This window comes from Parambassis ranga, chromosome 21 (assembly GCF_900634625.1).
Source record: "Parambassis ranga chromosome 21, fParRan2.1, whole genome shotgun sequence".
Lineage (NCBI taxonomy): Eukaryota > Metazoa > Chordata > Actinopteri > Ambassidae > Parambassis > Parambassis ranga.
This window is the reverse complement of record NC_041041.1, coordinates 1876398-1894979: the sequence shown is the minus strand read 5'-3', so window position 1 is coordinate 1894979 and position 18582 is coordinate 1876398. Positions and strand designations below refer to the sequence as shown.

Here is an 18582-nt window from a genome sequence, read left to right as displayed (position 1 = left end):
CTCTTTTTCTCTGTCACTGTATACATTTGCTCTTATCAATAGTCTATTTCCTGCCCTGGTTAATCACTGTTTCCTTACTTTCTTTCACATTCTTTGCCACATGGGGAAGCTGCCAATTTTAAAAAGGTCTAAATTAGACATTTCTGCAACACTGTGAGCAGCATCGTACGTCTGATTCCTCCTCTTTCATTTGTTTCCTTCATATCTTTGTATCCAACACCATACTGCACTCTTCTGTTTATAAAAATACGCCATCTTTGAAGCCATTTTCATACATCCTTCATGGTTTTAAGGCTTTTTACAGTTTCACTTTGTTCTAGCTAAAAGGCTGCACTGTATAAGATTTCCCATCTTCTTGTTGTTCTCAGTCTGATTTCACGTCTGATCATGTTTATATGACACAAAAATGAGCTCACTGAAAATGCTGTGGTTTTACATGGGATATAATAAGTACCCAGAGAAGGAGGAATGCACATACTGCCCAGCATAAAGTCCTGAGGCCTGATCTGACGGCATCTGAATGTAGACTGTGTCCCCGGGTTGTAGAGGTAATACTGCGCTCCCTGATGCTTGGTCCAGGAAACCCTTTTTGTATTCATCATACGTGTACATCACCGGCTCATCGTTCCTCATCAAAGCCACCCACACGTTGGCTCCTTTGCAATGAATGTGGTAGGCAAAGTAGTAAATACCAGGCAAGTCACAGGTGAAAACTCCGGTCTGGGGGTTGTAGTTTTGCCGGCCGTTGTACAAAAGCTTGTCAAAGACGACCGGAGTGCCCACCGGTGGGAAAGGAGTTGTTGCTACAGCCGTGAACGCCGGCATTTCCAGGCCGCTGAGACCCAGCACTTCTGCTCCGTTACCTCCATACTTGCCCTTCTTTCCATAACTTCCAGCCTTAACACCATCTAGTCCTGGGCCCATCTCAGAGAGCACTCCTGCCATATCAGGAGACAGACCAGGTGGTCCAGGTGGGCCTGGTGGTCCAGGAGGTCCAGGCATACCTGCTTGTCCAGGAGGCCCTAGTAGGCCGTCTTTTCCTGGGGCTCCTGATGGACCAGAGGGACCTGGACTCCCCTCACCTGCAATTCCTGGTGGACCAGGAAGGCCATTATCTCCTTTTGGTCCAGGAAGACCTGGAGGCCCAATTGGTCCGGCTGCACCATCCATTCCTGGGATTCCTTTAGGACCTTGTGGTCCCATTTCACCAGGTAATCCACCTTGTCCCTTTGGTCCAGGAAGTCCAGGCTGACCAGGCATACCAGGTAGACCCTTATGTCCACTGTCTCCCTTTACACCCCCTGGCCCTGGTGGTCCTCTTGGTCCTGGCTCTCCGTTGGCTCCTGGCAGACCATCCTTGCCAGCAATTCCTGGAAGACCAGGGTCACCCTTGTCTCCATCAGGCCCCTTAGGTCCTCCTTCTCCACAGTCTCCTTTAGGCCCAGGTGCACCAAAGCTTCCTGGGGGCCCCATAGGGCCAGGAGGACCTGGTGGACCATTTGGACCAGGTGGACCAAGGATGCCAGGCAGTCCTCCGTGACCTTTATCTCCTTTTGGACCTGGAGATCCAGGTGGCCCACTCAAACCTTTATCTCCTTTTGGTCCTGGGAGTCCTGGTTTACCAAATCCAGGCAGTCCTGGCTTTCCAGGCAAACCTGATGATCCTGGATGACCTTTAGGACCTGGCGTCCCTGGCTGGCCTGGCAGGCCATTTGGACCAGGCTTTCCTTGACCAGGTAGACCTGCTGGACCAGGTGGGCCAATGTCACCAGGTGGTCCAGCAGGACCTTGCACTCCAGGATGTCCTTTGTCACCTGGTGGTCCTTGTGTGCCTGGTGCCCCATTTAAACCAGGTTTTCCAAAACCTGGCAGCCCTTTTGGTCCTGCAGGTCCAGGTGGCCCTGGGAGCCCTTTGTGACCAGGTGGTCCTGGCTGACCCATTCCCTTGTCCCCTTTGGGTCCAGGTAATCCTGGTAGACCAGGCAGACCTTTGTGACCTGGCTCTCCTTTGATCCCAGGTTGACCTGGTAATCCCTGTGCCCCTGGTTTACCTATTCCTGGAAGCCCAGGTGGTCCTGGGGGACCCTGTGGCCCTGGCTGTCCAGCAGGTCCTTCCTCACCCCTTGGGCCCATTTCACCTTGAGGCCCAGCCTCACCATTTGGTCCTGGCTTTCCTGGCAGTCCTGGCAGACCTTGTTTTCCCACTCCAGGTGCTCCTGGTAGACCAGGAGGTCCAGGTTGTCCTGCAGGTCCTGTCTGACCATTCCCCTGTGGTCCAGGTGGTCCAGGAGGTCCTGCAGGTCCCTCTGGTCCAGCGGGTCCAGCTGGGCCTGGCTCTCCTTGAGGAATTCCCTCAGCACCACTTGGGATCGTCTGACCTGTGAGAGAGAAACATTCAAGTAGAAATAATGAAAACACATGAATGAACTGATGAAGTACACAAAACCGGCACAGGTGTAAATACTGGTCTCACCTTTGTCTTGCCCACCGTTATAGCCGCCCCCTTTACGACCCTTGTTGCCCTTGTTCATGGGCATCTGGGGCAGCTCCTTTCTGTAGTGGGGGTACTGCATGTAGGGCACCTCTTTGCCCAGGTACTGCTGCTGTGGAAAGCCTTCTTTGCCCATGTGCTGCATGTGCTGCATCGGCTGGTACTGCTGAGGGTGCTGCTTGTGTCCATAGAAGGCCCCACAGCTCACATACGTCATGACGGTGAGCTGTAGAAGAGTGAGGAAGAGGGGGGCAGGGAGGGGCGGCATGGCCAAGGCCTGTGTGGGAGGAAGAGGAGGTGAACTATGAAGTAAAGCTGGAAAAGTATTTACATCTTGTTTGATTGTGTGTTAGTATCTGAGGGCAGCACTTTGTCTCCCTCTGCTGGATATACACTGGAGCTGCACAGCGGACTTGTGCATCATGGTTATAGTCGGCTCTCTACATGCCATTCATGCCATTGAGAACTGGCACAGGCCGCACACAGACAGCAAGAAATGTCATTTCAATAGTAGCATTTACTAAAGTTGTCCACAGGAGGGAGCCAAACTAAACATCACACGTTCTTTTTGTGTCCTCTGTGTCCCTACATCATGTTAAAGTCCCTTCTATACCATATATTATACCAGGAAATACATATCACTGCAAGAATGAATGACATCAGAGCGCCAACACAAACCCTTTGTTGAAGCGGTGTGGTTACACTAACAGCTTTTTACAAGTGTGTGAAGTATTTCTGCCACCTCCAAGCTAACTCCTGTTGGTATTAATAAGTGCATTCTTGTCATTCCTGCATTGCTGCAAGTGAAAAAAACACAAAAAGTCCGAGGTGCATTTCTGGACCACGCAGTGCCTGTTCATGTCTCACATCTGTCAGCCGACCCATCAACGTTCTGCTTTAAATGGTCAGAATCCCAGTGAAGGGCTTTCTTTTTGCTCCACTGAACATCCATACGGTTTTCAGGTTCCATTTCCGTCCCCGTCTCATCTCCTGCCCAGTATTATCACAGCCAGCTACTTTGTTCTAATTCACATCCTAAACCACATCCTTAGTGTCCACTCCATCACCAGCTCTTCGGATCTTTTTTTCCGCCCTATGACCTTTTCTCAGTCATCTGGTGATTCTGACACGACCATGCCACAGTCTCCCCCACTAAGAGCTGGTCTTTGAAGGAAGTCCACCTAGTTTCCACAGCGGCTAGAGGCCAGACATGCCAAAGACTCCAGAGGAATGCCACCGACTTCTATCAACAAGAACTGGAACCTCTTTTTTCCCCTGTGGTTGGTTCCCGGTCTCCTTATCAACAGTGAGAATCTGTGAGGTCTGCAGACGTTACACAGAGTTAGAGGAGGGCATACGTCTGAGCTGAGACGAGACAAGCTGAGAAACAGGACTTTCCCATACTGTGTGTGAGGCTGCCATAATATTCCCAGGCCGGTCGGACAGACATCATGGAGGACAAGTCAGACTTAGGGGGAAATATAAATATATAGAGGCTTATACAGGGAAGAGGGATATTAAACATGCATGGGTTTATTCACTGACCATCATGAATGCAGGTTAGAGGATGGACACTGAGACATTTGTCAGGTTCAGACAAACCAGAAGTTCCTGAAGGATCAAAAAAGGGGTTGCAAACTTTCATTTTTTATTTAACGATGAGCTTTATCTTCTCAAACAAGCAGCTCCTAATGTGAGGATAACACGAACATGTATGTGTTCATACACACGGAACTTACTTCAAGAGGATGTGACTTCTTTGGTCACATCTAAGCGCCTTGCTAATGTGCAGTGCTCACCTACTGAAATGCTAACAAAAATACTTTCTTGAATGGATAACAGCATCCAAACATTAGGGCTGTTCTGGTTGTTAAATCGGCTACCCCGATGTCTGCGGAGTACCTCTGACCAACACCAGAGTCTTGCAGTACAGCTGGCTAATCCTTAGCTTGCTTGAAAATGTAAAGTTAAATGCTATGTGAGCAGATGTGATAGTTGACTAGCTAGCCATTATCTTGATTAGAGTCACCTGACTTCCATCCTATTCACAGACTTCACAGAAAATGTGAATAAACAACCATTATGATTATGCATTCTTGTTTTTAAGGTTATTATTGTAGAGTTGTAGTAGTGATGAATATTATGATATATTGTACTACATACATATAAAAAGCTTGAGAAACTGTGAGACCGTTTTACTGCCCTTCAGGCACGTCCCAGCTCAGTGTCAGTGTATGTGTGTGTGTGTGTGTGTGAACATATTTAGACAAAACGTGTGGCTGCAGATCAGAGGTGCCGTACAACAAGGGTCTGTTCAGCGTCACATAGCAACACATTAGTGTTGTCGTAGCGACCGCAGAATGATGGAAACACCTCCTGTCTTTACCTGGTGTGCTTTTTCTCCAACACATTATTCTGCATGCAAGTGTTGCCTCCCGAGCGACTTGCTCATACAGTAGGGCCACTTTCAGACATTCAAACATTAACCGCCAATTTCCACGTTTTAACGAGGGGATGGTTATGACTCTATGACAAGCAGTCACTGACTAAACATGGACAACAACCATGTTCTACATTTTCATGCTGTGTGTCATTCAGTTCACACCCCTCTCATACTGGGGCTGTTTAGCAGACAAGACTGTAGAGCAACAACACTCAACGCATCATGTGAAGTGACATATTGTGGGTAAACCAGGTATCAGTAACAGGCTTTCTTCTGGGAACTTCTGTTATGTGTGTTTTTTTTTACTGCAGGAACTGTTGGGTCACTTTGCAGGAACTTCTTTTATCTGAAATCTGAGAGTGAAGATTCAGGTACTCGATGGGTACTTTTCCACTGAGAGAACTTGTTGGTAACTGTGTGAGAACTTTCCTATTATTTCTGTGAAGATACAACTTCAGGGATTTTATAAATGCTTTTCCACTGCAGGAATATGTGGGTCAGTATGCAGGAACTGTCCCTGTTGAGCTTCTCTGTGAAACTTTAATTTCTGGGACTCTTTAGGCATATTTTGAAGCAACTTCAGGGATTCAAAAAATGCTTTTCCACTGCAGGAGTGTCCCCTCTTTCCCTTTGAGCTTTTTAGTACAACTTCCATTCCTAGAACCCTACAGACATTTTCCCACTGCAGGAACTATTCAGTGAACTTCCTCAACTCTTTCTTTAAAATTGTGACTTAAATTTTAATATTTTGTGCAGCACATATATTTTTACTGTACCCGTCACTGACATGGAGAACTAATCCCATCATCTGTTTTTGACACTAACACGGACACATTAGCCCTGGAGGACGAACATTTTTTACCATCTGCTACCTAAATCATGGGTCACACACCGCTGCGCTCTCGGTGTGTGCTGCCGGGTCCAGACAGTTTAAATAAATAAGCAAACCTCAAAGTAGTCCACCTCGTATGTCATATGTGTCATGTATGTGGTTTTAAATGTATATATGTGTGCCTCTGTTTCCTCCATTGCTTCCAGATGTCCATCATTTTGACACTTTACATAAACAAAACGGTTCATCAGGTGTACGATGTGAGAAGTCTGGGTTTAACCTGTCACCTTTGCTGAATCAGCATCTAGAGGAAACTAAGGTGGGCTATGATACAAGCTGCAATCTCTATAATCCAACAAAATGCAACAGCTGCACAAAAAATATGTGCAAAAAAAAAGGCTGATTATGATTATTATGATTTACAGGCTGGATGGACGACAGCAGGAGAACATTCAGCTCAATACAGAGAAAATCAACACACAGAAAAAGCTGAATGTCTTCTCATCTTTCGCTAAAATTTAGCTAAATGTGCCGTAACATGTGTGACATAATGTAACTGTCATGTTGCAAAAGACGTAGGGACAAATGTACAGTAAGAGACACAGATGATGATGATGATGATGATGATGATGATGATGTATCACCTGGCTGATGCCATGGAAACAGGCTCATACAAACAGTGGCAGATCTCAGCTGAAGGATGAGACCGTTAAAAGCTCCCGTGCATCAGATCAGGATGGTCCACAGAAACATCTGTCTGCTCTCTCTGCTGTCAGCTCTCTCACCGCCTCTCTTCACAGAGACTCGACTGTTCTACACCATCAGCCTCATTTCTCTCTGGCCCCTGGTCTCCCTTTGGAAACATCCTGGTCTGGTGACCCAAGGCCACCCGACCACCTTGCAGACTGCAGTGGAGGTCAGAGGACACGACAGAGTGTTTCTTCAAACCACCATGCTAACAGAGGGAGTGAAAGAAGTGCACTGAAGTCCGCTGGAGATGAGACGAGGGAAGCATTTAGCACGACGTGTTCAGCTTCAGTCTGCATCTACTGAACAGGCAGCCTGTTTAAATCCCGCTGAAAAACCGCTCCGCCTCCCTCTCTGCACCACAAACCATCCACACATTTATACTTAAGCCAGCACTCAGTGCTGCTAAGTGCCCTGATCGTGGTTGTGGTTTCTCAGTGAAAGGGAAAAACATTTGCAGCTCCTCAGCTCCCTAAACACAACTTTTATCACAGCGCACACCTTGTAAAATTAACACCTCTGCAAGCCACGCTGCAAACCCTCTCATTCAAACAAACCAGAGGAGCACAGCTACTCCACACACACGCACGCCACAGCTGTGCAGCTAAATGTCCACGCTGTTTACTCTCCTTTAGCCAGCCATCATTCTTGGTTTTCATAGCATTCTCTGGTCCTTTTGTCCCACACATTCCTGAAGTGTGCTGAATAATGCGTACGGGAGGCTGTGTGTGTGAACACACACTCCATTTGAGGGCTACTTTTTGTGTACAAGACCACAGTGGTCAATACACAGGCCACACACTGGTTTTTGTCCATGTGCACACACACACACACACACACACACACGGATTACAGACTGATCTTTATCAAAACACTAATAACAGAACTGTGGTGACATCTGATCTCATTTCATTATCCGGCTCTGAAACATAAACCACAACCGAAAAGCAAGTGCGTCAATCAAAACTTTTAATCTACAACCCAATCTACAAAGAGTTATAAAGTATGAAGTGCTGCTTTATATTGTGAACTAAGTATGACTAAACCATCAGCAGATTTTCACACACTGTCTAAAAACCTTCAGGAGAACAACCATGGTGTGCATGAGCTGCAAGGACAGAGTCACTGAACCCTGCTGCCTGCTGCCATGTGGACAAACCAGAGGGCTGCTGGGAAAATATTCTAAGACCAACACAGAATTGTTGGATTAAATGAGAAGCATTATGTTAGGAGTATAAGAACCTCATCCCCTCTGTGAAGCATGGTGGTGGTAGTATCATGGTTTGGGCCTGTTTTGTGAGGAAACCCAGCAACATGTCAGAACTTTAGCTGCTGTTATTGCTGCACAAGGAGCTCACAGCAGACACTGAGAGCAGAGCTTCACACACTGCTACCACTCACACATATGAAGCTTTGGATCATTGTACTGAAGGAATAAAGGACAGAGGATCATACTTCGGTCTCATTTGTTCAGTTGGGTTCTTTTTGTCTGCTTTGTGTGAAAATCTTTTAGCTAGAAATGCTAAAAGGTTTACAAACTTTCATGCAAATTTCACTTCCCTCGGGTTGCTCTTCCTAAATATCTGATCAGGGAGCCTGATCCTTGACAGGATATAACCGAGAGTCATGAAGGATTCCTCCTGTGACTGCCAAGGCACCAAACCAGCGTCAGAGAAGGAAAGCATTACAAAGCACATCAGGCCCAGAGGGAGCCGTGTTTGCTCTGCAGTCTCTTCTCACCAAACTGCTGGTCACATTCATCTGTCAGTTTGGCTTCAGCCTTTCTGCACACACACACACACACACACACAAAATATCTGAATGGATATTTGCCTTCAGCACAGGCTCCCTCACAGATGGAAACTACTGCACGCAACTCTGGAGGATGTGCAGAAATAATGCAGACTCCTGAGCTACAGTCAGCTTTAATGTGGCTCATCAGGTCCTAAGAAGCAGTTTGACCACAGGACATAAACAACACGATGTGCTGGAATGAGATAATGAACCATTCCACAAGTCACTTGCCTCGAATGCATAAGTGATCAACTTTTCCCACACAAACTCCACAATGTTTATAATGCATGAAAAACTATATTAAACAAAACACTGTAAAACAAATGCAGGAAGGCACTGACTCAGCAGCTACAGAGACAATAACAGAACGGTGGACGCAGTGGGACTCTTACCTTTGTGATCGGCCGTTTATGGGGAAATAATCACTGCAGTCAGACTCACAGACAGACAACCACACAGAGGGAACCCCGGCATATGTGCTCATAACAGACGCACACCTTGTGGACACAGCTTTTATCTGCTGCAGGGTGGAGTCACAGGGGTGGGTGGGAGAGAGAGAGAGAGAGAGAGAGAGGAAGGGAGGGATGGAGCGATGTGAGTAAATATAACCTCTCAAAAAGTTAGGCCATAATTTATAGTGGCAAAACACACTCACGTCCCCCGCTGAGCGCCCACTGTGGATGACAATGATAAAAAGGAATGTTCCCCTCATTAATGCTGTGATTCAGCGGCCACTGAATGCAGTAAAATAATTCATTAAGCCGAGTGGGAACACTGGAGTCAGTTGTTTGGTGGTCACCTGTTCTGGCACACACCTGGGAAACAGCCTGCAAGACAGCCAGGGATGCACACACACACACACACGGATCATAATTAACATTTACAGAGACTATATTTACTGCAAGTGAACGGCTGAACACATGTATTTTACAGACATTTTAGCCCCCATGCTTTTAAGTTGTGAAGCTTTTAGAATTTTCCATATTTCTGCATAAACATGACCACAAACACCAGCAGCTCACAGACAGATGTCCTGACATGTTCCTTTAGAATTCACTGCTGTCATTCAGAATTCATTGATCCATCAATGAGGACAAGCTGTCCTGGTCCAGATGCAGCAAGACAGGCCCTAAAACCATCATACTACCACCACCGTGCTGCACATTAAAACCAAACTGTTCTGTCCACACAACACTTTCCCAGGAAACATCTCTGAATGGATTTGGCCTTTAAATGACCAGCTAATCACAGATAAGTGCTATTGGATCATTTTCATGAATACATAAAAGATGAGTCTAATGTTTTTGCCTCATTTGTATGATTGTGTTCTCTTGGTCGACTTTCAGGGGAACCAGCTGATGTTTTGGGTCATGTTTATGCAGAATCATAGACACAAATGAAAGTGGATATAGATCAATATTTTAAAATGTCATAAACTGAAGAAACAGGACAGTTTAGTGTGGATGCAGTGAATCACAGAAAGTCTGTGTTGACAGAATCACGTTAGGGACACTAACGAAAAATAAGATCTTTATATTTACACCTGTTTTAGCAAACGTGTGAAGACTCAAGTCAGCAGTAACGTGGAGAAAAGCTGCCTGATGAGCACCTTGAAGGAGAATTCAGTCTCAGCCGCAGACTAAAAATACTCCTTTTTTCTCAGAGGTTCTTTGTTGGTCTGTGACGACAGACACTTTCCAGGGCAGGTTTGACACCGGTGTACAACAATTTAGTAACTCTGACGTCTCCAACCTCCTAAATATATATATAGTGTGTCCATACAGCACTGTGTGTGTGTGTGTGTGTGTGATTTTACTTTCAGGACAGAGAGCAGCAGTGTGTCCTTGTTGACAGTGTGCGTATGAGTTACAGTGGGTTTGTGTATGGGTCTGAAGCGACACAGTGGTGTAAAGGGGTGGATGTCCTGTTGCACCTCCATCAGCCAAGTGTCAGCTTAGTCAGCTTACTGGTTCAGGTGTGACTTTAGTAGCTGAGGACTGTTAATGTTGGTCCCGGTCTCAGCTGTATCAAACCAAACTCACCTATAATATGATGATGCTGTATTGTCGACACCTTTATTAATCAAGTGTGATCATTTGAGGCAGCTTTCTTTGTTTGTCTCTATAATTATAATCCTAAAATGCAACTTTTATCTGCAAGGAGCTGAGCTTGTAATTGTTCCTTACCCGCCCACACAAACAAAAAACTCATATAAATGCCATCAACACACACACACACACACACTTTGAGTTGTGGTGTGAAAGGTACACGATAGCCAGGGGGTAATGAGTTGTGTGTGTTTGCCCTCGCGCTTCAATTCTCCTCCTGTTCTGTTAATGAAGCCTCAATGGGCCTCACACCATCCGGCCTGCACCTGTTGTATCCTGCAGCATGTGAAAGTAGAGCCAGCGTACTGATCCTGAGCTGTTATTCGCACACGAATACCAACACACTGAATCATTGTATTTCAGCTTGTGGCACGACAGTGCACGGCTTCACAGGTGTGTAGTTCAGAGAAAAATGAAGGCTGAACTCCCACCGAGAACTCAACAGGCCGACAGGCTCTGCAGCTGGACGGTGGTCTCTAAGTCTTCACTAATGCTGTCAGGATTTCAGATTTTAATAGTCACAATAATATAAATAACATGCAATTCGTCTAATTGGATTTTAAATGTATTTATTGTGTCTGCAGTCTGGCGTTCAGAGGCAGCCGACACGTCATTTTTAATGCGCTCTGCTGGAATAAAATAAAAACGTGGTTCAGCCTTGGGTCCTATATGCAGCCATACTGCACATACATGATGCCCAAACACAGGGCAGCATGCAGCACATAAGATAGAGTGGCTTTGTTTTCCCACCAGCTGGTACGCCTCTGCTGCGCCCTGAGAAAGTTTATGATGCATATTATGCATGACATTGTCCAGAGCCCCTGATGAGAGCTACACTAGGTGTTTGTGTTTTTGCCTGAGCAGAACTCAGAGCGCTGAACAAAAACACTCACTGGGCCCTAATATAAATACTGCCTATTAATAGTCCAAACAAGCATAAGGAAGGCAGGATGGCAGCTGAACAGAAGACGCAATATGGATGGTAATGTGGTGCTTCATTTTCAGTAGAATTTTCTCTATTTCGGCATAAATGTGACCCAAAACATCAGCAGATTTTCACACATGTCCTGACACTGTGTCGGGCGATATATACTCCCCAGGACACAGATCATTCCCAAAACAGGATGTGTAATAGTCCACAAGATCACAAAGGAGCTCAGGGTAATTCTAAGCAGCTACAGGCCTCTCTCACTGGCTAATGGTAACGCTGATGAATCCAGCATCAGGAGAACAACCACGGTGAGTCTGGCAGAGCTGCAAGGAGAAAGTCACTGCTCTCCAAAAAGAACACTGCTGCCTGTCTGCGATCATGAGGACAAACCAGAGGCCTGCTGGGAAAATGTGTTGATGACAGATGAGACTAAAATAGAAGTTTAAATGAGAACTTTAGAGAATGAAAACCAGCATCAAGAACCTCATCCCTCTGTGCAGCACGGTGGTGGTAGTACGATGGTCTGGGCCAGGACAGCTTGTCATCATCGATGGATCAATGAATCCTGAATGACAGCAATTTAAAATTGTCACCCCGTGACCCCATTCCTCAAACCATGCACACCCACGTGACCTCAGTCACACCGGACCAGGTCATCCACTGTAGATGCATTTTTAAATATTTGCAGAGCTGTGAGTTACTGCTCCATAGTTTGGACACATTTTCTGATGAGTTTATGGCTTCGGAGTTTGTGAGGCTTCCACATTCCTGACTGCTTCCCTCTTCACTATGAGGCAATCTTGGAATTTGCAGTGCAAACAGGAGCAAACATCTGAAAGTGTCCATGTCACCTCATCTGCAGGGACAGCAAGCTGAGGAATTTAGACCTGCTTAAAATAGTGATCTATTAATCAACCAGCATCGCCAACATGTGGACCACAGGCTAAGGTCCTTTCTTAAAAACAAATCATATAATTGCTTAAATAGAGGTCCCCCTTTTTTCTGATTCTGATCTCACAATGAACTCATATTTATGATGTCACTGAGTGGACAACAGCTAAATCAGGCTCATACAATGCTTTTCAGCAAGTGTGTGATCAGCTTCTTTCTTTTTAGACTTTTACTATTTTGACCTTTTGCCCCATTGCCCGGAGCCGTGAACCTTGACCGTCCTTCTCTGACCTTACAGGTCGCACTAAACATACTCTGTATATAAACAATGGAGTGTCCTAAAGCAGGATCAATGTGCCACACACGTCATGATGGTCCTGATCAAGATGCCTCCACAAATTCTCAACATGTCACAGGTTGTCCTGTGGTAAAATGCTGCGTTGTTTTTGGAGGTTGTAATTACTGACCGAATGTTATTTATTCATATGGTTACACAATTCCTCTCTCCTGCTGAGGTTCAAGCTAAGATATCTTATACAGTTGTGATGAAGCCACTTTGGGAAAACATAGGCTGTGTTCAAAATCACTCCCTAATCACTTTATATGGGCCGATATTGTGCCTCCGCCATTTGTAGTGCTGTCCGAATTCTTAGTGAGAAATTATAGACCCCATATAGGGCCCTCAATGTATCCCACAATGCATCTTGAAAAGTAGTGTCCATCTGATGGTCACTACTTTTAGCGATATGTACCATCATGCATTGCACAGACCAGCGAGAAGGACGGGAACAGAAGTTACGTCACCTGTCTTATAAATATAATGATGGTTTAAAGAATGCAGCATGACCGGCTGTGTTTGTTTTATTCATGTTTTGCCATAAAACCTTTATTGAGGCAGAGATCGGCTCGTTTAATTTGCGACAGCAATGACGTCATTGACGGCTATAGAAAATGAAGGAGGTAGTGTCCGAAATGTCCAAAAATGCTTTCACAATGAGTTCACTACATGGGGCCCTACACTGAACTCCCCATATGGGGAGTAGGGATTGAGTGAGTGATTATGAACACAGCCATGTTCTAAAAACTGTGCTGAGGTCACTTTCCTCAAATGTAAACTCCCGGATAAATCACACACTATTCTGTGTAAAGGGAGTTCACCTGTAGTGTAACTCCTCTTACTGCCAGAAGGGGTAGAAACATGTTCCACACTGTAGCTTTAATATTTGTTGAATAGAAGCTAAGAACATATAAATTAAATTAAACGTTCTAACCTTTCCTACACAGGCTGCTAGCTCTGTCCCCTTTCATCGTCAGCAGTGATGCTAATACTGTCACAGCCGTCACCCCACACCTGCGGCATTCAGGGTGGGTCCTTCTCCTTCTTTGCCTCTTACCATGGGTGTAGCCGTAAATCATTGGCTTTCCCCTGGAGTCCCCTGTGTCATTTTAAAAATGCCCCACTCACCACCAACAAGGCCAGAGGTTTGTTATTCAGTTTTTTAAGAAAACAAGCCGGTTGCTCACACAGTCAGGCTCCCAGGACTCACACCACCACCCTCCCCTCACTTAGACCTCCACCCCATCAGCAGGAATATGGAGAGAAGCATTCCAAAAAGGTCAAAATCCCACAGCCTTCACTTTATCACTCGATGATCTGACATCTGTGCTGTATTTGTACTCATTAGCTGATCACATATTTTAGCTAATTCTCACCCAAAGTGGAACTTAATGTGAAATTCGGGCCTCATTATTGTGACCGGTCATTATAGCCAATGGTAACAATCCTACTGTACGTATATCTGAGTTCCTCTGAGTGTGTGAGGGGCTTGTTTAGGTTTGAGAGTTTGCTGTGAATGTACAGGCGGCCCACACCCACTGCCCTGCTCACAGCTGGCCTGTGCGGAGACAAGTATTCACACAGCGGTGTCGCAGCAAAGCCCCCATACATGCACATACGGTGCTGCAGACACACACACACATGCACAGTCTCTTCACTCCACATGTTAAAAAACACACATATTTAGCACCTGGCCCACAATCCTTTGCCTCAATCAACAGGCTGTAACATTCCAGTCTCTCACCCAGGGCCGTCCAACAATGACATCACTGCACCCAGAGAGATGGGTTTACAAGGTATGAGGGGGGGTCGAGGCCGCCTCAAAGGGCCCTCTTTCTACTGGTTCCACATAAAAACAGCAGTTTATCCATATTAAATGTTTTTGTAGGATCAGCTGGTAAGTCTGGTAACCCAAACTCAGACTTTCTGAATCCGTTAGACAGCTGCTGACATCACTGATGTGCGGCGTTCTTATTAAACTACCAAAAGTCCGCCAAAAGTTCATGTCCCGTACATGCACAATGGATGAGCGTCTAAGGGATTCTATGGGCCACAATGACACACACTTCCCTCTAGTCCCAATGTCTTCCCTTCACATTTGGTCTCACCTCACGCAATTAAGCATGACTTTAAGCCATTGTTGCCAATGAAGCCTGTGAATCAAAAACTGCAGTTCCCTTTGTAGTTTTGGTCTATTGATGCATTCCTTTTTTTATGACAACTGTATGGGGAGAATTCACTTTTAATTATGTTATAATTAAAGGCATGACTGAGGGCAGCATGGAGGTGCAGTGGTTTGGTGGTGTGGTTTAAATCTCGCCTTTCTCCTTGGGCCTGCGTGAGTCCCCCAGCTTCTTCCCACATACAAAAGAAGTGCATGTTAGGTTAATTGGGGACTCTAAATTGGCCGTTAGTGTGCATGTGATTGGTTTTAGCTCATAATAGACTGGCGACCTGTCCAGGGTGTGCCCGGCCTCTTGCTGTCAATGGACAGCAGGACCAACCAGGTTAAGAAAATGGATGGAAGTATCACTGCTTTGAATGACAGGTGGGTGCTGCTTTCACCTTAGCTCCACATTTTTGCCCATATTTGGATTAATCAGGAGCACAGTGGACTCAGATGGCAATGGTCAGAGCCTGCCACACACACACTCAAAATGCCGCTACAGAAACCTGTGGGTGATGATGAAAGCTTAGAGTGTACACAATAACCTCTAAAACAGATTCTGCAAAATGTTGAACTGTTCCTTTGATGTATTTCTACTGCTGACCCTGAATTATTACACTAAAATCTGTATCAAAACTAATAAAGGATTATCTTATCTTCTGAAAATGTAAATCAAAAAACACCCTACAGTCACACACCTCCGTCACCCCCCCATCACACGGGAGTACTGCTGTCTGTTCATCAGCATCTGCAGCTTGACAGCCAGACCGAATCCTGTGATGGATATCATGTATCACCTGCGAGACGGAGACAGGCAGTCTGTAGATCTTCCATCATGTGGGAGGAAAACAGTGACAAACTGACATATTCACAGGAGAATATGTCGCCTTAATGTAAGGTCAGACAGGTTTCCTCTGGTGATATCATCCTCTGTCGTCCTCTACATGTCCTCAGTTTGAGATGACACCAGCTAAGAGATTCAGCCTGGCCTTTGACATCCCATAAAGCTGCATGAAATATTGTAATTCCAGATGGGACGGCTTCACAGCATGTCGTCAGGCCGGTACGAGCACACAAACCCTCAAATGGACTTCACAAGTCCATTTTTTCTTGCTGCCCTTGTGTGATTAATGGGTTTCTTAGTTTTGTGGAAATTCTTGCACATCGCTTTAGACCTAACAACCCACAGTCTGATTTATTAGCTGTTTGCCTGTTTCTCCTGTTAAAGGACAGGATGGTCTGTCTTTGAGTGTCCAGACTACACTTTCCAAGGAGGTGGAACATGGCAACAGTAAAGACATGAGAACAGGAAGGTACTCTGTTGTTGCTGCTTTATCTAAGTCCCTGGGTCTCAGTTTCTGTCTGGACTGTTTGTGTTAATAAAAATAATCAATCAAGTTAGCAGGCTAGCCCCAAACCATACTATGTGTAATACCACTAAAGTAATACCACTTGTCTACACTTTGGTTGTTTGGTGGATTCTTTGCTGTAGCAGTGTGATGGTGGTCTGTAGAAAGGTATAAAACAGGCAAGTGTGCAGTTGTTCTATAGTTCTTCTCTCATTTACACTGATTGTCATTACATGACTCCACAGATGAGTTTAGGAAAAGGGTGAAAACACCTTCAGCAGAATGTAGGTGCTGAAAATTCAGAGGTTGAATAATAAATCTGAGTTTAAAAGAGAAAGAGCTCCTATGATGACTCTGTCACTGTTCAGAGTAAGACTGTATCCACTTCTGGGTGTTGAGCCATAAACACAGGTGCTTGGTGAAATGCATTATGGGTAGGGTATTCTGCAGTGAGGTGTCAGTATGTGTGGAATGCTCATAGGACTCAGTGTTGACCCAGGACAAACAGATAGCATTCTAGGATACAGCATATGGGAAGAAGACTGAATGTGGTCATCACAGAGAACAGGGTTACAACCTCAAGAAGAGACATAAAAGCAAGAAATATTAATGTGAAAGGTGTGTCTGAGGCAACATCTTTATGTGAATGAATCAGGAAGAGCGCCACGTGCTGAGATTTTACTTCACTTATTTTAAGCATGTTATACCCCAACAAATCAAAGTTTACACAACAGACTTGTTTCTGCTGAAACATGAGATTGCAGTTTATAAGTGTGGACTTTGAAGAAACCTAATAAAAGTATTTTATTAGGTTAAGCTCCTGCTCTGATTGCATCGCCCCCTATCCCATACTCCTGAAGACCAATACCTCAAAGAGCACAGTTGAATGCCAAAAATTCAAAAAGCACATATGGCCAGGTTGGGCAAACTCCCATGCCCCCTTCTAAGACCCTATGGAGGGAACAGAACCCACAGTGTTCCTCTTGAATCTGAGAGTCAACTATTAATGAAACTCTGTGCTCCAGCACACCTGCACAGACCTTAGTGGGGAGGCTGAGGAGTGAGATCTCCTATAGTTAGAACACACCTTTCTTGAAAAGAAGGACCACCACCCCGGTCTGCAAAGTGCAGAGGCACTGTCCCTGGTGTCCATGTGAATAGAACCACATTGAAATAAGCTGTATGAGGACTGTATATGTCAAAGAACAGCCCATATGTCATTAATACATCACCATACTGTAGCAGAGGCTGTGGGCTAACATCTACAAATATCTTCTCAAGCTGCTTGGTTGCTCCTGGAGACACCTTACAATAAAGCCTGTATGTAAACATTAGACCACACACACACACACACAAACATGCTCCATATACAGTAGAAGGAAGCTGAGTGTGGCCTTAAGGACCTCCTACAAGTTGACCTTTGAACCTCTGAAAAATAGATGTGTCAGTTTGTTTGTTCAGTCACAGAAGATGTACAATGTGTTTCTCTTCCGATATTAAAATCTCCTACCAGAACAACCTAAAATGTTAGAGCATCAATACAATATGGCCTCATGTTTTTGTCAGTGAAATAGGAAATTATTTTTCCCTGAACTTATTTTAAACTCATCTGCTCAAATGAGCAGATGAGTTTACCAGGATATCCTTAAAACGTATAACATCCCAGGCCTTTTTCCAGAGAGGTGAAACCTTTTATTGTGTGTTTGAATAATCAATGAATTTAGCCCGGGAAAGTTTACATGGGGGGTGCTCAGGCAGAATGAAAAGAAAATACACAGCAGCTGGAGCAGGAATGTCTCCAGACAGCCGAGCGGGGATCCTGGGGAGTCAGGCAGCGAGTCCAGTTCAGGTCCAAGTATCACAGCCACAAGAAACGCTCTGGGCCTTCAACCAAGACCGTATATAACTGGACACTTAGGAAGAGTGGAAAAAACCTTCTTCCAGTTCTGACGACTTCAAACCTCTGCAGCCCAACAGCCAAACCAGAACCACAGCTTGTCAAACATGAACACAACTGTGAATCTAAGACATCTAGAAACCTCCATTACAACAAACTTCAGCACCTCTCTGACACTAAATAACGTTTCTCACAACGGTAGCCGTCCAACGTGGAGCATAGGAATGGTTGCTTTAATGGTCATTAAGGACTTTCTAAGGTAGGAGGGTGGGTGAGTTTCCTACCGCACACCTTGATATGGCTTTGTTGGAACCTGGAACCTCCTGCTCAAACCACTTCTCATTCAGTATTTGGAATCCATGAGATAACACCTCATCATCTGGAGTTTAAACTCAACCGAAGCAGACAAGGGGCAGGGAAAAGACAGAATCCAAAATGTAAAAAGGGTCCAATGACAAGGTAAAAACACAGAAAACAGGCAGGAATCATACACAAAGACTGTCATCGTCCAAGCAGGCCTTCACAATGGGTCTGTACAACCCTGGAGAACAAACACAACTTATCTCTGTCTGCATATAAATGTTGGAGGACCATC

At 45.2% G+C, this 18582-nt stretch overlaps 1 protein-coding gene across 1 annotated transcript; it reads right to left on the bottom strand.

The window, feature by feature from the left end:
* Positions 1–428: 428 nt before the first annotated feature.
* col8a1a (collagen, type VIII, alpha 1a) lies at positions 429–9121 on the bottom strand. The gene is made up of 4 exons (XM_028393709.1): positions 8963–9121; positions 8700–8827; positions 2474–2768; positions 429–2378 (listed from the first exon to the last, which is right to left on the bottom strand). Exons 3-4 carry the CDS (start codon positions 2757–2759, stop codon positions 433–435), a joined length of 2232 nt encoding a protein of 743 aa, XP_028249510.1. The 5' UTR covers positions 2760–2768; positions 8700–8827; positions 8963–9121; the 3' UTR covers positions 429–432.
* Positions 9122–18582: the final 9461 nt, after the last annotated feature.

What these genes read in the sequence shown, in the direction of transcription:
- col8a1a (XM_028393709.1), bottom strand. Translation starts at nt 2,759, where the DNA reads ATGCCGCCCCTCCCTGCCCCCCTCTTCCTCACTCTTCTACAGCTCACC. An exon ending in TAACGGTGGGCAAGACAAAG is followed by an intron (nt 2,379 to 2,473) that starts GTGAGACCAGTA and finishes TCTCTCTCACAG; the next exon opens with GTCAGACGATCCCAAGTGGT.